Source organism: Mchenga conophoros, linkage group LG7 (assembly GCF_057382185.1).
Source record: "Mchenga conophoros isolate Kocher_MC1m ecotype Shallow Benthic linkage group LG7, M_conophoros_male_GT1.1, whole genome shotgun sequence".
In the NCBI taxonomy this organism is placed as follows: domain Eukaryota; kingdom Metazoa; phylum Chordata; class Actinopteri; order Cichliformes; family Cichlidae; genus Mchenga; species Mchenga conophoros.
In genome coordinates this window covers 35,640,618-35,666,324 of record NC_140532.1, presented here as the reverse complement: position 1 = coordinate 35,666,324, position 25,707 = coordinate 35,640,618, and the positions used below count along the sequence as shown (strand labels likewise).

The window sequence follows — 25,707 nt, the reverse complement described above, 5'->3', positions numbered from 1 at the left end:
GTGAAAATAAAATAAACAATAAAAGGTGAATCAAATGGACCATTATGGAAAGGCTGGGATGGTCAATTTGGTAAAGTAAATCCGTTGGGCATCTTTCTTTGCCTTTAGACAACAATTCTGATGGCAAAAGAGCCAAACGGGACAGGCAAAAAAAAAAGAGGCTGAAAAAAGCTTGTATTTATAGTGTTGTTATGGGATTTTAAGTTGTTTAAAATGAATTTATAAGTACACACCACTGTGTACTTATAAATTCACAGTGGTGTGTACTTATAAATCACAACAAACATTGTGAAGTCTGCAGACAACACAACTGTGGTTGGTCTCATCACTGACAATGACGAGTCTGCCTATAGAATGGAAATGGAGCAGCTGGAAGTGTGGTGTAGATCCCACAAGCTCACCATCAATGTGGACAAAACAAAGAAGATGGTGATCGATTTCATAAAGTCTGGCAGAGATCACCACACAGACCTCATCATAGATGGTGCTGCTGTCGAGAGGGTCAGCAGTGTTAAGTTCCTGGGTGTACACCTAGCTGATGACCTGTCCTTTTCCATTAACACTGCAGCAGTTATCAAAAAAGCACAAAGCGTCTCTACTCCCTCAGGAGACTCAGAAAAGCAGGATTCTCCACACTTCACCTCACACCATTGAAAACATCCTAACACAAAGTTTTACATATTGGTTTGGCAATTGCAAGTCCTATGGGAAGTGTCAACTCAATAGGATTGTTAAGACTACCAGGAGGATTGTTGGTGTCCCTCTCTCGTCTCTGGAGGAGATCTACAAACAGCACTGCATATGCAGAGCTATCTCCATCATCAGAGACCCCCACCACCCCTCGCATAGCCTGTTCTACCTCCTGCCGTCTGACAAGAGGTACAGGAGCATCAGCTGCAGAACCACCAGGATGCTGGAAGGGTTCTTTGCACAAGCTGTGAGACTGATAAACAGACTGTGCCCCCTCCCCACCCACTCAGCTATTCACACAGCTACACTATGAGGTCCACAAAGGGACTGTAATGCCCCCGCACGCATGCACACAGACACACAGACTACCTAATTTAACCATCCCTTTCTGTGAAAGGACTGCTTCTACCTACCCAAATGAATGTGACTTGAGTTTGTTTTATAACTTAGATTTTATGTCATTTATCCATACCCATTGTTGCAATTTATTACTGCCTTTTTAAGCTTATTCTTTTTTAAACTGTATTGTTTATTGCACTGTAGACGCTGGCGAGAAACACTATTTCGTTTTTGCCTGGGTTACACCATACAAAATGACAATAAACTTCTTGAGTCTTGAGTCCTGATTTTGAAAGGCTACCGGAACGTCATGCGTGCTGAAATGTTTCCGCCCGGAGTTATTTTGGACTTGAACACATGCTCGTACGGCTGTTGGTGCAGGAGTTAGATGTGTTTTCTTTCGTGTTCTTTTTGGCTAAAGTAGTTGGTTCATTACATTACTCTTAATTTTTAGTCAGCTAAGGAGTCAGTATGGCGGATATGCGGGACGCGAAGCTGGATTTTACTCTCAAAGAGCTGACGTTTCCCGCCGAACACGAGGATGTCCCGGGAAGCTCGTCCACCGTGGAGCTCCAGGACAAGAAGTTGGTGTGTGTGGAGTATCCGGGGGTCTTCAGCAGCGCGGACAGGATGCTGGCCACTTTGGGTGGTGAACAAAAAGTAACAAAAGTAAGCGGAAAGTAAGCTGGGACACAGATCAGTCTCGGGCTTTTATTTTGAAAACCATTGTGTCGGCTAATGAGCGCATAGAAAATATATTTTCATTTTTTTTAAACATTGTAACTTAAATACATCGCTTTATTTGATGTATCGCTTTATTTACTTGGTGTTTTAAACTATATCAGTTACAGTCTTTCAGCATTTTGTAATTCAAGTGGTCTGTGAGGAAAACTTTTCAGGCTTTGGATCAGCGCTGTAAAACGCATTTTAGGGCTGGGTCTCCTATACAGTTCCAGTTTAAAATCAAGCTGGCCACACCTCCCTATAATTTACTCTTTCTATATTAAATGTAAAGACGTAAACGTGTGTCCTGAAAACCTCCACATTTTCACATGTAATGAACCATCTACACCTTGATAGTACATGGTTGGACCCCCTTTTACCTTCAGAACTGCTTTAATAGTTTGTGCCATACATTAAACACGCTGCTGGATATAGTCCTCAGAGATTTTGGTCCATATTGGTATGATAGCATCACACTGTTGCAGATTTGTCAGCGTCACATTCATGATGCAAATCTCCTGTTGCACCACATGCAAAGCTGCTCTTTTGGATTGACTTCTGCTTACTGTAGAGCCCATTTCAGTGCAGTGAAACCAATTTTAGATGATCTTTGAGCTTTGTGACATGGACCGTCACATCAGAATCTTGCCGGAGACAGTTTTCCAGTCATCTGTTGTTCAATTTCTGTGACAATGTGTGAACCATAACCTCAATTTCCTGTTCTTAGATGATAGTAGTGGCATCAGGTGTGGTCTTCTGCTCCCATAGCTCATTTGCTTCAGAGTTCGATGCGTTTTGCATTCATTGATGCTCTTCTGCAAAACATGGTTGTAATGAGCAGTTGTTTGAATTACTGTTTGAGTTGCTGCCATGTGATTGGCTGATTAGATGAGCAGTTGAACACGACCAGTGAGTATATGTGTATGCATATAAAACATGAGCCTAAGTAAAAAAAAAAAAAAAAATCCTATTTTTCAACTCCACTAAAATTTGCCAGTCATCAGAAGGTATTATTCCCTGTTAAATGAGTTTGATGCCTTAATGACTGAACCATTAACAAAACAGATGAAGGGCAGCCTGAGATATTTTAAGAAGAAAAAAAGATTCATTGCAACAATGTGTCTGAGCTTTTCCTCATTCAGTACATGCACCTGTATAAAAAAGGCCAAAGCCGACTGTACTTCCTCAGGAGGCTGAGGTCTTTCAACATCTGCAGGAAGCTCCTGAGGATGTTTTACCAGTCAGTGGTCGCAGGAGTCCTTTTCTATGGCGTGGCGTGCTGGGGGAGCAGCACAGCAAAGAAGGACTCATCCAGGCTGGAGAAACTAATCAGGAGGGCTAGCTCTGTGGTCGGCATGAAGCTGGACACTCTGGTGACAGTGGCAGAGAAAAGGACCTTAAAGAAACTGATGGACATTATGAACAATGCCGGGCATCCTCTGCACACGGTCGTAAACAATCAGAGGAGCCTATTCAGCGACAGGCTGCTTCTCCCAAAGTCAAAAACCAACAGACTTAAAAACTCCTTTGTCCCACACGCCATCAGACTGTTTAACTCCTCACTGGAGGGGAGAGGGAGGAGAAACAGGAGGACAAAGGAGGGGGGAACAACTGAGTTGTAGGGGCTTTTCTACACTGTGCAATATTTGCAATATTTGGTTTTTTTTCGTTTTTATTCTTATATTTGACTGTGCAATAATCACTGTGCAATATACTCACTCAAATGAGCAATCCTGTTTATCCATATTGTATATTCTGTATCTATATATGTGTATATATGGTGTATTTATGCTTATATCCTTACTCTCATTCCCCTTAATGTATCTGTAACTTGCAACTTCTTTCGGTGCTTTGCTACTGGAAACTGAATTTTCCGGAGGAACCCACCCGAGGGATTAATAAAGTTTCATCTAATCTCTAATCTAATCTACATCTGCTGAATGAGGAAAAGCTCATTCATGACCACCAGAACCTAGGATCACAGTGGAAAGGCAATAAACTGTAACACCAGTTGTTTTTTCCATCTTTATGATTATAACAACAACATTTTAACATTTTTAACCTTCCAGATAAAAAAGCTGTCACGAAGGGAGGAAGGCCATTCGTAAATTGTTACCCAAACAATTAGCACAAATTATTAGAATTATTTTGCCTTTTACCTTCTTTAGCTCCAATCCTTTGAAGACTTTCTCATGAGCGCCCTCTCCTGCAACCTGGCTTAATTACAGCCAGGTGCACTGGCTCCCATAGGTTGAAACAGAGAAATTTGAATGCTGTGCTCCACTGAGATACACAAATAACAAGTTGGTATTTAAATTTCTTTGAAGTTTAAATATTTCATAAAACATATGAAACATATGTTCCTGCCCTTGGTTGTAGCTTTGTGGGATTGGAGGGGAGAGCTGTTTTATTTAAAATGTATTGTCTATTTTGCATGTTAAATTGTTTTTTTTTTGTGGGTAATTAACTGATACTCAAATCTTTCTCACTTTTGTGGTTAATACCTGTACCCTTTATTTCCCATTAATCCCACAGACCTATTCCAACCCCAGCAAGCGTCTCGAGCTGCGTTACCGGCCCCAAGACCCTTTCTGTCACTCACTGTACGGAAACCGCGTCTCATCAGGCAACCTCCTCCTCAGAGTGCGACGGCGGGCGCGAAAAAATGACCCCAAGGATGCTGAAATCCACATGGACATGCTCGGAGTCATTGGAACCACATACAAATTCACGGGTGTGTCTCTCAGTTATCCACCTGTAGCATAATAAAGTGTTAATTTTGTTCGCCTTTGGTCCTCTTTCAATGTTTGGTTTCACTTTTTTAAGAATCTCTAATATTTATTCGTTCCTCATACAGTTTATACGTAATTTAGTCATGATGATCTTACCGATGTGGCATCTTGATCATGTTAAAAGTGAGAATTTAAACAATCAAAGGAAATCCAGTTTGACTGATGCTGTACATGTTTACTACAGTGCCCTCCAGTGGCCAAATGGCAGATTTATTTATTTACTTTTTGTTTTAGACAACTTAGGAAGATTGCTTCAGACATCAAATGCCAGCACATGAAACAAGGAGATGAAATATGAAGATTATCGGTGCAATTTATTGGGCGCAGAATTTCTTTTTTTTTTCTTTCAATGAAATTCAGTAATGGGGGGTCACATCTGTGGGAATTATATTATATATTGTCTTGACACGGGGACCCTCCCATGATCTTACCAAACATCATATTAACTTGTTTTAGGCAGTGGTTTCTGGCATGCCACACTTCTGAAAGCGAAAAATGTCCATGCCCTCAATCCCTTTGTCTTAAATTCCAGCATGGCAATGCTTTCTGTCACAGGGTGGTTTGATCTCAGACAGAAGATGACAGCGTATCAGAAAAAGTACAAATAATGCAAGTGACAATGTTTGTTCTGATGTTTGCCGTTTGCAGGGCTGGCAGACTTCCAGTGCCTCGCTGTGCATTCAGAAGGTGGAAAACATACGTCTTTGTATGACAAAATCATCCTCCGCAAACCCGAGAGTCAAGAGTTCTTTGAGCAGCCCATGCCTTACTTTCTCCCCCCACCCATCTTCTCACGCCTCGACAGTCCCGTGGATTATTTCTATCGGCCTGACGTCCATCTAAAGTTAGTAAACCACTGTAAACCCCCAAACAGCAATATTGGGAAGCCTTTATCGATCTTTAGTTTCAGGGTGATACCTATAATATTTCACCTCTTTTTTGCGTTTGTAGCCAAATGCCAGGTGACAGTAAGAATTTCATTGGTTTAAATCGCGCTGGCCGGCCCCACAACGCCATTTTTGTCAGCTTCACTGATCCCGTCGTGCCTGCAGAGTGCCTCGAGGCAGCTAAAGTGACCTGGAAGCGAATCTGCATGAATGAGTGTGACAAGAAGGCTGAAGAGCAGCTGAAAAAGGTGTGTCCAGCACTCAGCCACACTCTGATTGCAAGGGTCACTAGTTGATAAGCGCAGGAACTGAGGGGAGATTGCACAGCTGTATTTACATCTGCTCGGACACTTTGAAAACTCTGTCTTGTTGTGTTTTTTGGCTCACAATCTGCATCTACTGGTATTTTTGTTCATTTTCCATCACCTGATTTCAGAAGCGCAGGTCAACCAACAATAATCAGCAGTTTTCTCTCCAAAATAGCAAAATGTTACAAGGCTATCTTTTATATAATGTTACATAAATATTGCTTTCCATCATGTTTGGTTATTATCTAATCTCAAAATACTTTGCACCTAGATGTTTGAGAGCCGGCCCATCTGGTCACGGAACGCAGTCAAAGCCAACATCAACCTCCACCCTGATAAACTGAAGCTGCTGCTGCCCTTCTATGCCTACTACATGGTGAGGTTATCAACGACTTCACTCAGGTGTTTTGAAATATTGAAATTTTAATTAAAAAAATCTGCTGTACTTACTCAGTCTGCCCTAAAATCTTAGAAATGTCTGTGTTTGCTTCCATTTTAATCAAATACCAGTGATATTGTCATGAATAAGAATGTACACTTATACAACTGTGTAGTGAATGAAATACTTAAAAAGACAAATTTAACCTATTAATATTTAATTTACTGCATAGCAATAAGCAGAATTTATATTTGTAGGGTGAATTTAAGCTTAGAGGTAATTTAGCTATAATAGTTTACTTTACATTTCCCTATTTGGCTAAAAGTTTAGCCATTGGTTTAAGGCTATGACTTATTTAATATGACACTGAATAAGTAATATCCATTTACTATACAACATTGAATCAAGTCAAAGCCTAAAATGCCACAAGTCCTAAAAAATAAATGCTCAAAAGTAATAAAGATTACTAGATTACATGCTTTTGTTGATATTATTATGTCCATCTGCTGGATGAGAGACTTGTGCAGTCTCTCATTTCCTGTAAAAAGAGATTAACATAGGTAGACTTTTTGTATGTAGGTGACAGGGCCGTGGAGAAGCCTGTGGGTGAAGCTCGGCTACGATCCCCGAAAGACCCCAGAGGCCAAAAAATATCAGATGCTGGATTTCAGGATCCGTTGTAGCTCCAAGCACGGTGAGAGCAGGATTTCTCCGTTTCTCTTGAAACTTTTTCTACATTTAACATCAGCGTTTGTGTTTCAAAAGGGCAAAAAACAAACTTGAGCAATTTAGTCATTTTGCAAAATCAGCTAGTTTGTTATGATGAGCATTTTTGATTTCATTTGTTCCCATTTTTAGGCTACTTGCTATCCAACATACCAATAAAAGCCAAGAGAAGCTCCCTGAACTACAGTCTGCCAAACACATTAAACAAGTCGGGTAAGTGTTTTAGAAGTATGGAGGATAATGCACACAAATATTATTTGTGAGCCTATCAGAGCCTCTGATTTGCACATATATTCACACAAAAGGGAGAGCGGTGAGTGCAGTGTATGAATTGTCAAGACTCAAGTGTTTTAAAAGTAACCTTGTTACTAAGTTAGTAAATGAAGTCATTGCTCTATTCAGTGTTGTGCTGTCCTTTTTTCCCCAGCACCCCAGCCAGCTAGTGTGATGGATCTTCCCACTCAGGAGGGTCCCAGCAGCAGTCGAGATCCAGCTCCAGTCACATACCAGCTGAAGGTCAGTGACCATTATCAGAGCAAACATGCCAGATGTTTTAAGCACACACACCTTCTATAGTTACAATATCAGGCTTTAAAAAAACATTTTTGATAACACTTATATTTAGGCTTGATGAGGTACGCTTCCCATGATGTACTTCTCCTTCATTCCCCTCATTTTACTCCTCGTGTTTTTATAAGCCTCTGTTGATAGTCAGTAGGTTTTGTCTGCTCTCTCAGAAGTTGTGTTTGGTGCTGCTTGTTAATTGTTTTTTATATGTTCATATTTTCCGTTATATTTTTCCCCATCCAGTCAGAGCCTTGAACCTAGTTTTTCTGCCGTGTCTTCCTGTTAAACAAACCTCTTGCAGGATGGGGAGGGGATTTTTCATTTTGAAATTCTCTCTATTTTTGTGTCTTTAGAATATAAAGCACTGTGAGGTGACCATTGTTGTAAACTGGGGCTTTGTAAATAGAACTAAATTGAACCCAACTTGAATTAAAGCTCTCCTTCTTCATGGGACCCTGAGTATTCTTCTAGAAGCATGCTTAAAAAAGAATATATGATGGGATGAATTTCATGATTGTATGGCCAGAGTTTACAGTATTGTGCAAAGGTCTTGAGTCTGAAGCCATGCCTTATTTCTTTACATTTCGCTTGAAATACATACAGCATTTAAAGACTGAAACAGCTCTGGGGAGGCCAATCCATGACATGATTTTCTATCCAGGTATTCTTTTACTGTTTGGAAGTGGGTCGGGGATCATGCTGAAAACCGAACTGCTGTCAGTTGGATACTAGGGGTGCAACGATACACAAAATTCACGGTTCGGTTCGGTTCGATACTTTGGTGTCACGGTTCGATATTTTTTCGATACAAAAAAATGTTCATGCCTTTTTAATTTGTCATTTATTAAAATTATAAATATATATTTTAACTCAAAAGTACAGTTTTTGAATTTAACCCTAACCCTTGTGCGTGTTTTTTATTTTGACAGCGAATGCGCACCTGCGGACCACTTATGTGCAGCCCTGGTTATTTAGCTCGTCATATTGCAGCCACAGAAATTATTTTGTCCATGAAACCATAAAGCTGCACTTTCTTTTTGCCTCATAGTCTGATTTGTCATAACTTCTCCGTTTTGTGGTAAGCTTTTCTTTGGCTGTCACTTCTTCACCCTGACCTGTCTTATTTGGCTCAGCAGAACTAAAATATATATCGTGCTGCTTTTACACACTCACTCACATAAGCTCAGCGATTCTCTGCGCAATCAACCTCTCACATGTTTAAGCTTGCTGTGGGAGATTTCACTTGTCATGTTTGCATAGTAAGCTAACGATTAAAAAGACGATGTCAGAGGAATTGGTGCACAAATTATCATCCCTCACAGATCAGTGCTGTCGCTCTCTATACACAGTTCGCACGATTGCAAAGTGAAAGCAAAAAAACAAGCGCAAATTCAAACGCGACTTCAATATGTCACATATTGACAGTGGCTCACCGATGCCAATGACATAATTACCCAGCTACATTTCCGAAAGAATGCAGAAGCATTGACATATATTTTTCCTACAATAGCCCGACGGGCAGGGAAGAGATAGATTTTGGTAGCTCGACTGAAAAAATCGCTAGCTCCGGGACGTCGGGCTAGCTAGAGAAATGTCTCTTTCCAAAATAAAAGCTATACTATCCGCTTCTTCTGGGCTATATTCTCAGCAGCATAAGGAGAATCATGTGCTAACAGCTGTCTAAATGACTCGGCTAAAGTTAGTAGCATGCTTGTTGTTTTTGTCTTTGCACTACGATGATGTCGGCATAAATGTGCAGTCATATTCGTTGTGTTCCCACTAGTGCTTTCAGGTTAATCTCGTTGAAATGACCTTAACGCCACAACACGGCAAATCTCCGTTAACGAGCTACCGCCGATCGCTCCGTGCATGGGGCTAGACGGCCAACACGTTAACGAGCTAACTGCGCTAACACACTAGTTCACACCAATGTAATTGAGCATTGCATGGCACATTCAACATACTGTTTTACTTTAGTCCATGACTCGCTTACCTTCAGGGTCATACGTCACATGAAAACCAAAATAATTCCAAACGCCAGATCTGAATGACGTTCAATTTGCCTGTTGCAAGGAGAGCTTAACTTCTGTCTCGCTAGCTTGCCCTGCGCTCTTCCTTCTGACTATGCTGTCTGTGTGGAGCGCTCAGTGGATCTGCGCTCGACAGTGCAGCCTAGGCGGAGTAGTCGAACACAGATTCACTGAGTGCTCAACACAGACAGCATCGGCAGAAGGAAAATTGATAAAATAAATTACAAATGTTGTATTGTTCGATACATATGCGTACCGAACCGAAAGCACTGTATCGAACGGTTCAATATCGATACGAATATCGTTGCACCCCTATTGGATACTTTCCAGATCCCACTGCATGTTGGATTAAAATCTAAACACGCATTTCTGTGTTTATAATTCAGTCAGTTTTGACAAGACACCACTGGCTGAAATGCAGCCCCAAATAATGACAGAGACGCCACCGTGTTTTACAGATGACACTCAAAAGGAAATGAGGGGTGGATCAAAACTTTAGCCCAGTGCTGTATATTCTGTTCATTTATTGAAATCTTTTTTTTTTTCTTTTTTTGAACACATTGACATTTCTATAGCATGATAGTGAAAATGCCTGAAGCTACAAAGGCATTTAATGACAGTTTAAATGCAAGCTGTCTTGCAAAAAAAGTAATGGAGAAGCTGTCTGTGTCCTCTGTTTCATCTCCACAGGAATCATCCTACATTTTCAGAGAGGGCATGCTGCCTCCTCACAGACAAATGTTTTACCAGGTCTGTGATTTGGATGTGGAAAGGTAATACACAGTAATGTTCATAACGGTCATATCTACTCGCATCTGTCATCATTTTTCATCTAAATAAAGTTGATCAAACTGATGTCTGGGTTTTCCACAGGTCCTTTCACCTAACTCCTAAAAATGTTGTTATCTAAAGATTCTCAAAGAGTAGATTTAACTGCTTTTCAGATATATTTTGTATACTCCGAAGTGCTGGCTGTTTCTGTTTTTGGTGGGATAAGAGAAGATAGCAAGATGTGCTAATGTTAATAGGGAGGAAAACATGAATGTACGATTCTGTGAAATAATTTTTTATGAATACATAACAGGAGCAACAATGAATAAGATTTTATTATTTTAAAGTATCCAGTGTAGCATTTTAATTATCTGGTGGATTTATCAAATATGTCGTGGTTCCATTAGAATGACTAATGTAAGCGTTTGCCATTTTGCAGCATCCAAAAGGAGATCGAGCAGAACAACGGAAACGAGCAGCACTGTGACGAGCGTGACGGCTGGTGTGTCGTTGGCACCACAGACAAGCTGAGGGACATGATCTCAGCCATGATCAAGGCGGTGATCAGAGCGCAGAAGCCAGGTAAGGAAAAAGTTGTGACGCTTATTACTGTGTAACCGCCTTGATCATTAGAGTATGTTAACTTGACACAGTGTGCACCCAGAACTTGTTTTACTTTTACTCCAAATCATGCCCTGCTTTTAGTTTAGTTTCTCACCTGATAGTTTTCTTTGCTCTTCTCTATTCATTAGCTGCAAAGTTTTTTCCCTCTAAGCCTACTTATGACCAGCAGCTACTCCAGTTACATAGTCTAGTTTTAAGTAAAAGAGTGTGAACAACAACTGGATGGACTGAACTATGTTCAGATATTAACGTTAGTCAACCGGTGGTCCAACTGAGATTGCAGCCCAGGCACCTTTGCTGGGCACCTTTCTCTTTCTGTCACTATCCAATATCTGCAAAATGCCAACAATAAATCTTTAAAAAAAAAAACATCCATGTTTCGAGCAAAATTGGTTTTAGCAGCTCTTGTTATCCATTAATGTTTTCTTTGATAGTAGGTCAACTTTTTATGTTTTTGGTTCCATGATTGGAGTCACAATTCCTGCAGAAACATTGATGCCCTGCGTTGTTCTAATAGAAAAATGCTAACATGCTACCCTAAAAATAAACCTGTTTGTTTGTGCACTAACATTTTGAAGCACTGATTATGGATTATCATGACAAACCAAAACTCATAGACAAAACTTAACAGTGACTATTTTCAGTATTTGAAGTAAATGAGTCATGAACAAGACCACCTGGCACCCACTTTTTACTTTTTGGTTTTGGCTTTTTGTTCTGTTTGTCCTTCAGTGCTGCCGGAATTACCCAAAAGACGAAGACGTAAAGGCCAAAGCGTAAAAGATGTTTATGCAGAGGAGGAGGAAGATGAAGTGGGGGAGTATGAGAATAGGGAGGATGAAGAGGAGGATGAGGAAGATGAATTTCAGCCATCTGAAGGAAGTGAAAATGAGATGGAGACCGAAATTTTAGATTACATGTAACACAATAAAACCACGTGTTGACATAAATTTGACTGTTAATATGTTGTGTCATCAGTTTCTTTAAAAATGTGACCGTGTAAAGAAAGAAATTATGTTCTTTTGAAAGGTTTGTGTAATAGTTGTGTTCCCTTTGCTGTTAATGTAGAGAAACCGTTTGTGTTTGCGTTTAAATTGACATTTTTGTTAGTTACAGTATAACTGGAGTTCACCATGGACACAAATAAAGGTTCAGTTTTTCTGACCAAATAACATTCATAACCAACATTAAAAATCGCCGGATGCCATGTCCTGTTGTTGTGGTCTTCCTCCTTTAGGCGTATTAAATTAAAGATTTAAAAAAAAGATAGCAAAGTAACTAATAAACGGGTAATTACTTAAAATTTGCAACAAACGACTACAAATTGAATTTTGAATTTTCGACCGTAAGGCCCAAAATTGAGATTCAAACCAAACAACACTGTTCCAGTCTCCTGTTTTAAGTTTTTTTTGTTTGTTTGTTTTTACTGAACAAGGCACTCAGAAAGTACATGAATAAAATATTTAGAGTGTTCAATTTGAACTATGAACTGCAAAACACTGAAGAACAACATGAACTTTGGTCCTGTACTTGTACTGTTTTTGTGGATCTCTTTTTTTTTTCTAAATATGTTCAGGCATTTTGGGTAAATAGAGGAGCCCCAAAAAGCAGTTTCTCTTAAGCTGTAGTCAAAGACACTCCTGACACTTCTGCTGGCAATTCAGATAAATGTGAGAAGGCTGACACTCCTATTTGTTACAGATTCAGCAGAGAAAAGCAGCTCGCTGGGTGCGCAATGCCAAGAAAAAAAGCTCAATTCAGTTCATTTTTGTCCCAGTGAAACTCCCAGTGTTTCTGACGGAGAGTAAGTGGGGCTTGTGTCTAGACACTCAGCCTGAGGAATAAGTGAAGAGTTTTAGGGCGAACGTTTTGGCACCACGCGCGCGGCTTTCAGCCATCCAAGCAAAGTGCCGTTTAGGACCTGGTCCTGATGACTTCATCTCCCGCTCCTAGAAATAAACTCTTTTAGCAGCAAATATCACAATCACGTTAATTCTTGTCCTGAAAGTGAAACTCTTACAAATACATATGCATGAGACCAGCCACCAAAACATCTCTGTTCACAACTTTCAGTCATAAAACTGACACTGTGGCGTTCTAGTAAATCCAGCAGCTTTCCAATGTCAAAAGCTGGTTTTGTGGTGCTGCTGCTGTCAGTTCATGTGGCCCTGAATGTTCCTTCTTTTTTAAAATTTTAACCTTTGAAATTAAGGAATATTTGGCTGTTCTTGTTTATACGACCAACACTGAAAAAAAGGGGGGTTGAACACGTTATGGTGAAGTCACATGCATGTTTTGTAGTCTATCTTCTGTATAGTTTTCACCCTGTTAAGGAGATACTAGTGTAAGGCTGTTCTGATTCTCAGCATACGCCTTGTCTTTTCCTTTGCAATTCTCCTGCCCACTTTTCCTTTCCAAGCCAAGTGGTTAGAGGTTAAAGGTTAAGGCAAGACACAGTCTGAGTATCAGATGATAAGTAAGGAAAAACAGATATATATTGTGTCATGGTATTCCTTTTTTAATACACTGACTGTTTTTGAAGTTTTTGAAGTATTTAAACTAAATACAAGCCAAACACAATATTGGTGGCATCTGCACCTCCAGATATTCTTTAGATGTAGAGAAAACCTGCAAATAGAAGAAGTGCAGAACATAAAATAAAAAGAGACTATTTTTCTTTTTTTTCCCCAAGAAAGATTTTAATAACACCAGTTAACTCCAGCTAATTTTCACGAGTATGTATCGGAATTAGTTTTTCTGTTGACTAAGAATAAAAGTATTTGTGCTCCTTGTTTATCATTTGTAATTTTATTGTATATTTATAAATAATTATAAATAGCTTACCTACTTATTAGAGCAGACATTAAAAGAGATGTCTCATGATAACTACCATTAACCATTCTTTTTAGTCGATTTTGGTTTTCTAGTTAAATGTGGGGAAGTTTGGGGGAAGATGTAGTGTATACAAGGTGGTTAAATATTATTCAACAGTGAGAAAACCAGGGGCCACGGACTCCACGTTGGTCAGATGTTGTGCAATGTTGGTTCCTTTATAAAAGTCTGGCTGACAATCAGGGAAATTCTGACAGCTTGATCATGATGCTGAAGCTGGGGATTTTGTTTGCTGTTGCTGTTTTTCTGGAGACGGCCTCTGCAGCCTCTGTAAATATCACATAAAATGTATTTTTCATGTTTACAGACTTTCTTTTGGATATCTCTAAAGGTTTCACTGTGCAGAATATGTTTCAAGTTCGGTTGTGCACTGATAATTCAGCTGTGACTGCGTGATTACAACATGTGTAATTTTGTTACACTAAGTGTTCAAATTGAAACATATTGTGCTCAATTTAATCAGTGTGGTAAAAAACCCAAACATCCATCTTTTTTTATGGCTCACATATTTAGTCCATTTATTGCCTTAATCTCTGTAGCTTGGCGTGGTGCAAACTGAGGGAGGGATGGTTGAGGGTGAAACAATTAGTCTTGGATTATCCCGTTCCATGGACATCTTCAAGGGAATTCCCTTTGCTGACATTCCTGGAAGGTTTGAGAAACCAAAGCGTCACCCTGGTTGGGGAGGTGGGTGGACAGCATTTTTCACTAGATTTGACCTCTTTAACAATTATGTTTGAAACTCACAGAAGCTTTTTCTGCTCATTTCCTTTTAAATATGTTTCATCTTCTGCTTGCAAAGTGAAATAAGTATTCGCTAAGGCCAGCTCTGTGTGAAGAAATATGTAATAATAACATACTTGATGCTTCATGGTAATCTTAAATGATAACACACTACTCTTTTAATGTGTGTTTCTGGTCAGGTGTTCTAAAGGCCACACAGTACAGAGACGAGTGCCTTCAGCTGAACTTCTTCCAGAATAGCTACGTAGGCAGTGAGGACTGTCTGTACCTTAACATTTGGGTTCCTCATGGCAGCTCAGGTAAAGACAGAAGCCAAAAATGTTTATATATTAAATTAGACCAGTGCTAACTGCCTTCATCCTTCTAGTATCTTCTGGTCTCCCTGTCATGGTTTGGATCTACGGAGGAGGCTTCATGATTGGAGGCTCCATGGGGCCTTACTACCTGGATAACTACATGTACTATGGAAAGGAGATAGCAGACAGAGGGAATGTTATTGTAGTGACACTTGGGTACCGTGTGGGACCTATGGGCTTCATGAGCACTGGAGATTCTGATTTACCTGGTAGGTACACACATCTTACAGAACCTGGTACATGCTGGACTGCCAATACAGAAATACTTCCATTTAAATAGTGATTCTTTCTACAAACTTGATTATATTTAATCCTCAGGAAACTACGGTTTGTGGGATCAGCAGGCCGCCATCGCCTGGGTGCACAGAAACATCCGCTCATTTGGAGGCGACCCTGACAACATCACCGTCTTTGGAGAATCTGCAGGTGGAGTTAGTGTTAGCTTCCAGGTGAGAGTATTTGTTCTTTTTCTGACCATCTATCCATAGGTGGAACTCATTTCAAAGCAGATAGTGAAATATGTATTTCTCCTGACATTCCACCTACAGACTCTCACTCCCCACAATAAAGGGATCATCAGGAGAGCCATCTCCCAGAGTGGGGTGGCACTTTGCCCCTGGGCACTCAACAGAAACCCTCGTAGGTTTGCTGAGGAGGTACATAGCAGCTTCTTTACATATAACCACTTTTTTTTTTTTTTTGATCAAATAAGGAAATAATAATAGAAACATGCATAAAACATGGGGGTAATTACAGATAATTTGCACCCACTCTGCAGGTTGCTCGGAAGGTCAACTGCCCAACTGATAACAGAATGGCTTCCTGTCTGAAGATGACTGATCCTGGGACCCTAACAAAGGCGGGAACTGTGAATTTGCTCAGTTCACCTGATCGTAAGGACTACGTTCCACAAAACCTAATTTATACGTGATGAAAACAGTTCTGCTTAAATTACCCACCAAATTATATTCATACTAATTATTGCACAATTTCTGGCATATATATAATGATTTCTGATTGTGTGCATATCTTAGAGCCCCTTGTGTTGAACCTGGAGATAGCCCCTGTGATCGATGGTGATTTCTTGCCGGACGATCCTTCCAACTTGTTCCACAATGCAGCTGAAATTGACTACATTGCTGGAGTCAACAACATGGACGGGCATATGTTCACCAATTTTGATGTTCCATCAGTCAACCTTGATCTGGTTGTCACCCCTACGTGAGTTTGAGTGCTTTGATCAGCTTTGGAGTGATTTGGAATTGCATCATGAAACAATTTCAAACAACTTACACATCGCAAAACGGTAAACCATGATTTGGTGGCAGTAAGGAATTTTATCAGTTCTCTCTTTCTGATTGCAGTAACGATGTGAGGAGGCTTTTGGCTGCCTTGACAAAGGAGAAGGGTGAGTCTGGCCTGAACAATGCCTACTCCACGTATACCTCAAATTGGGGAAGTTTTCCCACCTGGGATACCATCAAGAAAACCATTGTTGATATTGAAACAGACTACATTTTCCTGGTTCCTACACAGGCTGCCCTTTATCTTCATGCTGACCATGCCACGTGAGAATGTGACCTTGAAATACAGATGTCACAGTTTATCTAATTAATTACTTACGAAATAAAAATACATATTTTTTTAGCAGTGGTGGAGTTATCATCACATTAATTTTCCTGTTCTTTTTGTCTCATCAAAGAACTGGTCGCACCTACTCCTACCTCTTCTCTGAGCCCAACCTTCTGGGCGGTCCTTTATTGCCCTACCCAAGCTGGATGGGAGCTGACCACGCTGACGACCTGCAGTACGTGTTTGGAAAGCCCTTCAGCTCACCACTTGTATACTGGCCAAGCCATCGCCGTGTCTCTGACTATTTGATCTCCTACTGGACCAACTTTGCCAAAACTGGGTATAATTCTGCAAACACAGATTTTTGCGTCAAAGAAATCAAACAACTGAATCACTTATTGTAATACAAATTAAAAACACATCAGTGATGTTTTCAATTTCTCTGATCAACAGAGATCCTAACAAGGGAGATTCAGCCGTGCCTGCTACATGGCCAACATTCACCAGAAGTGGTGAAAAGTTCCTGGAGATCAATTCTGACATGAACCAGAATTACATAAGGCAGGAAATGAGGCTGCGTTATGTGCATTTCTGGACCAGCATCCTGCCCAGCCTTCCCACAGTCACCTCTGAATAAAGGGCATGTACTATTCACTGTGGACATGTGCAGACATGTAGATCTAAATAAAGTATCAGTATCAGTGCTAGTTCATGAAAAATAAACATATTAGAGAAAATATGGTTGTCTTAGTTTTATTTGATCAACTATCAGGGGTTTCTATAATGTTTTCATCATATCTATTTTAATTCTTTCTTTTTGATTATATTATCCCTCTGTTCAGCACTTTGGCAGACACTTGATGTGCTTTAAATGTGCTAAATAAAGATGACTTTTGAATTTGCACCTGAAGCTCTAAATATGTGGAGACAAAAGGGCTAGCAAGCTAATGATAGCTTCATACCTTGCAAAGTTAGTTTAAGCACCCTTAGCTCAAAGGCCAGTTCAATTCAATTCAATTCATGTTGTTAATACAACAATATACACAGTATACAGCGAATCGAAATGCCATTTCACCCAAAGCCGCCCATGGTGCATTTATAAGAATATCAAAATATATCTGCAACAGATATAAAACTAGAAATTACAAATAATAATAACTCACAAAATTTAAATAAAATGAAAAAGATAAAAAGGCCCTAATACTAACTATATCTATGTAAGATAAACAAGGACAGGACAAGAGACAATACAGCTCAGAGTGCTTTAACACTGGGTTAAATTTTCTACGGTTCCTCATATTTTTCTCTTCTTAAAAAGTGAAATGGTTCCTTTTTTTCTGTGTTTAGTGATTTTGTGGTCCCAGATACCGATCATGTCACCTCCCAATGCCCACATTCATAATGGGTATCTCACTCAGCAAATTTGGCCACCTCATCCTTAAAAGATAATTCACCTGTTATTATGTCACGAAGGGAGACAGCGATTTGACTTGTGTAAGAAATGTGTCAGCTAGTAGGATTTTATTTTCTCCTCCAGCGCCGGCAATATTAGCATCGAATGCATGATGCACATCTCTTATTCTAGCACATCCCAAAGGTGCTCAATTGGATTTAGGTTTTGTTTTTGTGGAGGCCATTTAAGCACATTGGACTCAATTGGAAACCAATTTGAGATGACCTGGGCTTGTAGTCTTTGGCCTGTAGAATACCTGACCAGAAACACACATTAAAAGAGTTGAATATTACATTTGAAAAAACATCAGGATACGTTATGTATATTAGTCTCATTGTGCTTTATCTCTTTAGCTGGTGCAGACCGAGGGCTTCAGCCTTCCCACAGTGGGCTCTGAAGAAGGAGCATGTGCTGTCCACTGTGGACATGTGCAGACATGTTGATCTAAAAGTATCAGTATCAGTGATAGTTCATTAAAAATTAGCATAGCAGAGACAAATATGGTTGTCTTAGTTTTATTTGATCTATTTGAATTTACACCTGAAGCTCTAAATATATATATGTGGAGATGCCAGGGCTAGCAAGCTAATGATAGCTTCATACCTAACAAACCTAAAAGTCAACTCCTCTGATGTTTGACATCAACAAGGCATTTTTCACCCAGAGAACTGCTGCTCACTGGTCATTTTCTCATTTTCAGACCATGCCTTTGAACCCTAGAGATGATTGTGAGGGAAACTCCCAGTAGATCAGCAGTTTCTGAAATAGGATAGCATCAACAACCAAGTCATATTCAAAGTCACTTAAATTGCTTTTCTTTGCCATTTGGGGGTCAGCAGGTCATCTGGACCATGCTTACATTCCTAAACGCAATAGTTGCTGTCATGTGATTGGCTGACTAGATATGTGGCAGGTGAGTGTCATGCACATGCAGACACTGTTGCTGTATATGCATGGACCCCATAGGTGTATAGATTATGTCACAGATAAAATCAGTAGCCGTGGAAAAGCACATAAGAGATAACGCTGACTCAGCAAATTTGCACTTTATAGTAGAAATAGTTATTAATTGTAGGCTACAATAAAGGTAGTTACAGTTTAGTTTTGAAGCATTCAAAACATAATGGTTAACTTTTCAGATTGGCTAGAGGAGTGTGACTCTGTGCACAGTCTGACAGCTGTGTAAACTCAATAGAGGATGGTTTCCTGATAAATAGTGGGGGAAAACTCACAAGTCACACGTGAAAGATTAATCACTTGCATGTCTTACGAAGGCTCTGGTCAGGACTGTAACACAATCTGTCTGTTTTGTTTGTGTGTTTTTTTGAACCAGCTCTCTATTTTTGAAGTAATTCATTAAATTAAAAAACGAGATGCCAAACATACTACTAGTAGCCTTCTTTGCATGTCCAGAATCAGACTGTCATTATTTGTCTGCGTGAAATATTTCAAAATACATCCTGACCTGTGGTCATTCTTACACATTAGGCAACTTACATGAACATTTGGCTAAATTTGTCTCTCTGCTCACTGAGTCTAAAACAACTTATTTTCCTTCTCGAAAATATGGAAATTAATGATATAATGATATGATACACGGGAAGTATTTGGGAAGGTGTAATGTACACAAGGTGGTTAAATATTATGTAACTGTGAGAAAAGCAGGCCCACGAACTTCACACAGGTCAGATGTTGTCCAGGGGAGGAGTCCGCTTTATAAAAGTCAGGGTGACAATCGGTGCCATTCTGCCAGTTACTCATGATGCTGACGCTGGGGATTTTGATTGCTGTTGCTTTGTTTCTAGAGACGGCCTCTGCGGCCTCTGTAAGTGTTACACAAAATGTGTATTTTTCATGTTTACAGGATTTTTTGTCATCTTGTTGTGCAAAGACTATTTAGCTACAAACGTATCAACATTTTTTTTTATCTCATTGTGCTTTATCTCTTTAGCTTGGTGTGGTGCAGACCGAGGGAGGGAAGGTTGAGGGAAAATCGAAGAGTCTGGGATCAGGCCGATCCATGGATATCTTCTTGGGGATTCCCTTTGCTGATGCTCCTGGAACATTTGAGAAACCAAGGCCTCACCGTGGTTGGGATGGTAGGTAGACTGATTAAGTTTCTCATCAGTCTTTAGCTGTTATCTCTGAAACTCTCAGCAGCCTTTTCTGCATGTCTCCGGTTAACTTTAATCAGTCAATAGAAAATTACTTCTACTACTTGCAAAGGTAGGCAAGCTAAGACCTGCGCTGTGTGAAGTAACATACACATGTATCCTGATAATTTTTCAAATGTAATATTTAACTCTTTTAATGTGTTTCTGGTCAGGTATTCTACAGGCCACAGACTACAAGCCCAGATGCCTTCAGTTGAACCTTGTGATGACTGACACCATCGGCAGTACAGACTGCCTGTACCTTAACATCTGGGTTCCTCATGGCAGCTCAGGTAAAAACAGAAATGCACAAAAGTTTATTTTAGTGCTGGGCAATGATGAAATTTTTTAAATTGTGATCGCATGAATTGCATGATTCTCTGCGAGAACACGCAGGAAAAGGCCGCAGGTCGGACTCAAACCCAGGCCCACTGCTCTCCAGCCATACACCTGCTCACCCACTGAGCTAAACCGGCACCCATAGCACTGCTATATGAGAAGTGCACATCTCATATAGCGGATGTGCTATATGAGTTAGCAACGTTGCTATCAGTTAGCAACGCCTTTAAAGAAATAAGGTGCTTTTTAACAGCACTATTTCCTTAACACAGTAGCAGTTAAAACACTTCTTGTCGATCTCAACATAAACATGAATCTAATCAGATCCAACAAAGAATCACGAGCATAACTTTATAACAGGCACCTTTTGATCAACAGCAAGTTAACATTTATAAATATGTTGATTTTTTTCAGGTACCACCAGAAACATTTTCTGTTGTCAGGGAGATGTTCAAGATCATTTACTGTCAAAGGACTTTTATTCTGTGAAGTCTGTTTATTCTTGATTTCTGGTGGAGAATGAGAATCCCCCCCCCCCCCCCCCCCGCCCCAAAACCCACCTTCACTAATCTAGATTGAGTTGACAAAATTTACTGCATTTATCTATTCCTCTAAATTGAAATTTTCTTACTCTTTGCCACTCTCTTCTGTTTTCGCTGCAGTCAGAGCATGCAAACGCAGCTCCCACTGTTCATCAATATAATGTACTGCAACTCTCAGGTAATTATGGTTACCTAGTGACATCCACTAGATTCCAGAGGGAGCAACAGCTAGTGCACATAATGACACAGTTGCTTTCATAGTGCTCTCCTTTTTGTACAGCTTGTGAATTCTGGTGTGTCTTGAGGGAGGCTCATCAGACCGACATCTTCCACGATAATAATTGACTTGCAGTTTGTAGCTAGCCACTTTGTTATGGCGATTGTTAGCTTCTCCCGTTTTGTTTAACTATACTTCTCCTACAAGCTGCATCCAATGTAGTCTGTCGATCCTCCTGCCACTGTTTGTTTGAGTGGGTGTTTTGCTGGCATCAATAGCGTGTAATGCATTTAAGTGATACTTCAGACTTGAAGTGCAGTGGTCCCTCGTTTATCGTGCAAGTTACACTCTAAAAATAACCAGCGATAGGTGAAATCCATGAAGTAGTCAGCTTTATTTTTTACAGTTATTATAGATGTGTTAAGGCTGTAAAACCCCTCACTACACGCTTTAGACACTTTTCTCAGACAGACATGAACATTTTCACACTTTTCTCTCTTGTTTAAACACTCTCAAAGTTCAAACCTTCGTAGAAAAATAAATCCAGTATTATAGAATGAAACCAAAGATCAAACCCTGTTTAATGCGCCTTATAATCTGGTGTGCCTTATGGTCCAAAAAATACAGTAACTTATACCTTCCTTCAGCATATCCAGAAGTCCAACTTTTTGTGCGGTGGTTAGCATCTTCCTCTGCCTTTTGGGTGCTACCACAGGTGCCTTTGAAAAAGGTTTCGTTGACACTGTTGTGTTTGTTGGGGAGATAACTTACAAACATACAGTACAGCACGTAAGAGTCATACTGCTAGCGATCAAAGATTTATGTTAATTTGACAAGCTGAACACATTCTGTACTGTACAGGAGACACGGCATGAGATTGATTGACAATGGTCTACAGTCAATGAGAACGCAGAATACAATGCGCAGGGGGAAAAAAGGATGCAAAATTGCACACACATAAAAAAAAATCTGTGAAACAGCGAGGCTGCAAAAGGTGAACCGCGTTATAGCGAGAGACCACTGTACTCCGATGATAAGAAAACTCAACTTTGCAGCTCTTACAAATAACTTTAGTTCTATCAACTCTGCCCTGCAGTACTATCAAGCCCACCATAAATGATCTCATTGGTTGAGATGCATAATGTCACCCATTTCAAGCCTGCACAGATCAACATCCCATCCCTCCTGTGACCCGTGGCTTTTTATGTTCTGAGGCAGTTAGCATGGACCTTCAAAATAAAATAATTGTCGTTATTAATCAATGAATGCGTTGATGTGATAATAACGCATTAACTTGCGCAGCCCTAGGTTATTTGTTTATTTTTTAATGTAAATTAGACAAAGACTAAATTTCACTAACTTTGTCCTCTAGTATCTGCCGGTCTCCCTGTCATGGTTTGGATCTATGGAGGAGGCTTCCTGGTTGGAGGCTCCATGGGTGCGAACTTCCTGGATAATTACCTGTACAGCGGACAGGAGATTGCAGACAGAGGGAATGTTATTGTAGTGACGGTGGGGTACCGTGTGGGAACACTGGGCTTCCTGAGCAGTGGAGACTCTGGCTTGCCTGGTAAGTTACACACACTTTACAGAGCCTGGTACATGCTAGGTTGCCATTTAAAAAATACTTCCATTAAAGCAGTGATTCTTCTCATGAGCTGAAATATATTTGATCCTCAGGAAACTACGGTTTGTGGGATCAGCAGGCTGCCATTGCTTGGGTACACAGAAACATCCGCTCATTTGGAGGCGACCCTGGCAACATCACCATCTTTGGGGAATCTGCAGGTGGAGCTAGTGTTAGCTTCCAGGTGAAAATACATTTCCACAGATATGTATATATACACACATATATCAAAATCCTTGGTTGTTCGAACCAGTGACCATATTTGGACAAGATTATAGAGTTTTGAGCTATAAACTCACACTGGCAACTTAGTTTGCAAGGAACTGAAGAAGCGAATTCCTGCACAAACTGTTTGCTAAAATAAAAACACTGTAAGCAGTACAGCAACACCACAGTCAACAGATCAAATTTAGTAATTTATGTTGAGGTGACACTTACAGCAGACCTAGACCTGGTTCTCACCCATCTGCTACAGTGGTTACAATTGTTGGCTTGCTATTTGCACTGGAAACCATAAAGTTGTTGCACAAGATCAGACTAAGTATTCTTCCTAACCTTCCACCCACAGACTCTCACTCCCCACAATAAAGGCATCATCAGGAGAGCCATCTCCCAGAGTGGAGTGGCACTTTGCCCCTGGGGAATCAACAAGAACCCTCGCAAGTTCGCTGAGGAGGTACATAGCAGCTTCTCTGGATATAATCACTCTTTCGGAACAAATAATAGGAATACAAAATCTGTGTAAACAGCTTTAACAATAGCACATAATTATTAATTTACACCCACTCTGCAGGTTGCTCAGAAGGTCAAGTGCCCAACTGATAACAGAATGGCTGCCTGTTTGAAGATGGCTGATCCTGGAGCCCTAACACTGGCAGGCACTATCAGTTTGTCCGGTTCACCCGATAGTAAGGATTACATTCCACACAGCCTACTTTACATTCTCATTTTAGACACGATGAAAGCTTTTCTGACAAGATTGCTCACAAAGTTCAATGGGATACAAGCAAATCCAACAGTTTAAACTATATGCTGGCTAACACAGTATATATAAAACAAAGTTTGTTCTGCATATAGTACATGTTCTAATTGTCTGCATTTCTCAGACCCCATTGTCTTCAACCTGATCCTGTCTCCTGTGATTGATGGGGACTTCTTGCCAGAAGATCCTTCCCACTTGTTCCACAATGCAGCTGAAATTGATTACATTGCTGGAGTCAATGACATGGATGGGCATATTTTCACTGCTTTAGATGTTCCGTCAATCAACTCAGATCTAATTAGCACCCCTATGTGAGTTTGAGCCATTTGATCAGTTGAAACAATAACAATGCCAACATGGATGTAACACTATATCAAACCTTAGGTGACAGTAAGGTGTTTTATCAGACCTTAATCCTCACTTTCGGATTTCAGTGACGATGTGAGGAGGCTCTTGGGAGCGTACACAAAGGAGAAGGGCACGGTTGGTCTGAACAATGCCTACTCCACCTATACTTCAAACTGGGGAAGCAATCCCAGCCAGGAGACCATCAAGAAAACCATTGTGGGAGTAGGAACGGACTACATCTTCCTGGTTCCTACACAGGCTGCCCTTTATCTACATGCTGACCATGCCACGTGAGAATATTATCTTGCAATACAGATGTCACAGTTTAATGAGATAATAGTGGTCTCAGTAAAATTTCATTCATATAAAGTAAATCCGTTGGGCATCTTTCTTTGCCTTTAGACAACAATTCTGAGGGCAAAAGAGCCAAACGGGACAGGCCAAAAAAAAAAAAAAAAAAAAAAAAAAAAAATTTCATTCATATAAATAATTACAGAAATGAAAGTCAAATAGTTTTTGTCAGTTGTGTAGTTATTGTCACATCAATGTTTTTTCTCATTAAAGAACTGGGCGCACCTACTCCTACCTCTTCTCTGAGCCCAACCGTATGGGTGGTCTTATCATGCCCTACCCAAGCTGGATGGGAGCTGACCACGCTGACGACCTGCAGTACGTGTTTGGAAAGCCCTTTACCACACCACTTGGATACTGGCCAAGCCATCGCCATGTCTCCGGCGCCATGATCTCCTACTGGACCAACTTTGCCAAAACTGGGTATAATTCTGCAGACACAAACGATTGTCAGAGTATCACAGAAACCAAACAACTAAACCAAGTATTGAAATATAAATCAAGCTGCTGTATTTATGTTTTACTTTTTTCTTTTTATGTCCACAGAGATCCCAACAACGGAGGCTCAAGCGTGCCTGTTAACTGGCCAACGTTCACCAGAAGTGCACCAAAGTTCCTGGAGATCCATTCTGATATGAACAACAACTACGTGCAACAGAAAATGAGGATGCCTTACGTGAATTTCTGGACCAGGATCCTGCCCAGCCTTCCCACAGTTGTTTCAGAATAAGCATCATGTGCTGTCACCTGTGGATATGTGTAGACAAGTATTGCATCACTAGCTCATAAAAAAATAAATGGATAGCAGACAAAAATACTAATCTGTTGGGTTTATATGATCATGTGTTTGGATTTACAATATGACCAGGGGTGCACATAAGTGGTCCGCAGGTGTGCATTTTCTGTCAAAATAAAAGACGCGCACCAGATAAGAAGTTGCAACACGCGTTTGCGTACATAAGATTTTCTGGAGGAGGACAAACATTTGTTTAGAACTCTTAAAGATGTCCAAGAAGCAAGCTCCTTTACGTAATTACTTTGGTGTTCTTCCACCTCCAAAGAAATGTCAGAAGGAGTCCGAACTGCAAAAAGTATTCTCGGAAAAGGGGTTGCAGGAGGTGAGCTGGCTTCAAACAAATGATGAACACACAGAGTTTTGGTGCAGAATATGCAGTGAAAAAACCACTCTAGCAGACAAAAACAGTGGTTATCGTTCCCACCAACTTGTACCCGAGTATACACACTATCTCACTCTGTCTCTCTCTCACACAGACACACACTGTGTAAATGCAAAA

At 40.3% G+C, this 25,707-nt stretch overlaps 3 protein-coding genes across 3 annotated transcripts; all 3 read left to right on the top strand.

The window, feature by feature from the left end:
• The first annotated feature begins 1,365 nt into the window (after positions 1 to 1,365).
• gtf3c5 (general transcription factor IIIC, polypeptide 5) lies at positions 1,366 to 11,766 on the top strand. The gene is made up of 11 exons (XM_085279071.1): positions 1,366 to 1,698; positions 4,288 to 4,486; positions 5,193 to 5,388; positions 5,496 to 5,679; positions 6,011 to 6,115; positions 6,698 to 6,812; positions 6,977 to 7,057; positions 7,272 to 7,360; positions 10,132 to 10,214; positions 10,652 to 10,794; positions 11,569 to 11,766. Exons 1-11 carry the CDS (start codon positions 1,501 to 1,503, stop codon positions 11,757 to 11,759), a joined length of 1,584 nt encoding a protein of 527 aa, XP_085135197.1. The 5' UTR covers positions 1,366 to 1,500; the 3' UTR covers positions 11,760 to 11,766.
• Positions 11,767 to 13,871: 2,105 nt separating this feature from the next.
• Positions 13,872 to 17,137, top strand: LOC146570562 (bile salt-activated lipase-like). The gene is made up of 11 exons (XM_085279070.1): positions 13,872 to 13,998; positions 14,268 to 14,415; positions 14,652 to 14,771; positions 14,840 to 15,037; positions 15,147 to 15,277; positions 15,377 to 15,484; positions 15,607 to 15,721; positions 15,863 to 16,049; positions 16,193 to 16,396; positions 16,531 to 16,740; positions 16,854 to 17,137. The coding sequence occupies exons 1-11, from the start codon at positions 13,933 to 13,935 to the stop codon at positions 17,035 to 17,037; spliced, it is 1,671 nt and encodes a 556-aa protein (XP_085135196.1). The 5' UTR covers positions 13,872 to 13,932; the 3' UTR covers positions 17,038 to 17,137.
• A 2,423-nt stretch (positions 17,138 to 19,560) lies between these two features.
• On the top strand, positions 19,561 to 25,227 carry LOC146570561 (bile salt-activated lipase-like). Its single transcript, XM_085279069.1, has 11 exons — positions 19,561 to 19,678; positions 19,805 to 19,952; positions 20,180 to 20,299; positions 22,477 to 22,674; positions 22,785 to 22,915; positions 23,300 to 23,407; positions 23,525 to 23,639; positions 23,838 to 24,024; positions 24,148 to 24,351; positions 24,626 to 24,835; positions 24,959 to 25,227. The coding sequence occupies exons 1-11, from the start codon at positions 19,613 to 19,615 to the stop codon at positions 25,140 to 25,142; spliced, it is 1,671 nt and encodes a 556-aa protein (XP_085135195.1). The 5' UTR covers positions 19,561 to 19,612; the 3' UTR covers positions 25,143 to 25,227.
• Positions 25,228 to 25,707: the final 480 nt, after the last annotated feature.

What these genes read in the sequence shown, in the direction of transcription:
- LOC146570562 (XM_085279070.1), top strand. Translation starts at nt 13,933, where the DNA reads ATGATGCTGAAGCTGGGGATTTTGTTTGCTGTTGCTGTTTTTCTGGAG. An exon ending in CTCGTAGGTTTGCTGAGGAG is followed by an intron (nt 15,485 to 15,606) that starts GTACATAGCAGC and finishes CCCACTCTGCAG; the next exon opens with GTTGCTCGGAAGGTCAACTG. An exon ending in ACCAACTTTGCCAAAACTGG is followed by an intron (nt 16,741 to 16,853) that starts GTATAATTCTGC and finishes TCTGATCAACAG; the next exon opens with AGATCCTAACAAGGGAGATT.
- LOC146570561 (XM_085279069.1), top strand. Translation starts at nt 19,613, where the DNA reads ATGATGCTGACGCTGGGGATTTTGATTGCTGTTGCTTTGTTTCTAGAG. An exon ending in TTTGTCCGGTTCACCCGATA is followed by an intron (nt 23,640 to 23,837) that starts GTAAGGATTACA and finishes TGCATTTCTCAG; the next exon opens with ACCCCATTGTCTTCAACCTG. An exon ending in CTACATGCTGACCATGCCAC is followed by an intron (nt 24,352 to 24,625) that starts GTGAGAATATTA and finishes TTCTCATTAAAG; the next exon opens with AACTGGGCGCACCTACTCCT.
- gtf3c5 (XM_085279071.1), top strand. Translation starts at nt 1,501, where the DNA reads ATGGCGGATATGCGGGACGCGAAGCTGGATTTTACTCTCAAAGAGCTG. An exon ending in AACCACATACAAATTCACGG is followed by an intron (nt 4,487 to 5,192) that starts GTGTGTCTCTCA and finishes TGCCGTTTGCAG; the next exon opens with GGCTGGCAGACTTCCAGTGC. An exon ending in CAGTCACATACCAGCTGAAG is followed by an intron (nt 7,361 to 10,131) that starts GTCAGTGACCAT and finishes TCATCTCCACAG; the next exon opens with GAATCATCCTACATTTTCAG.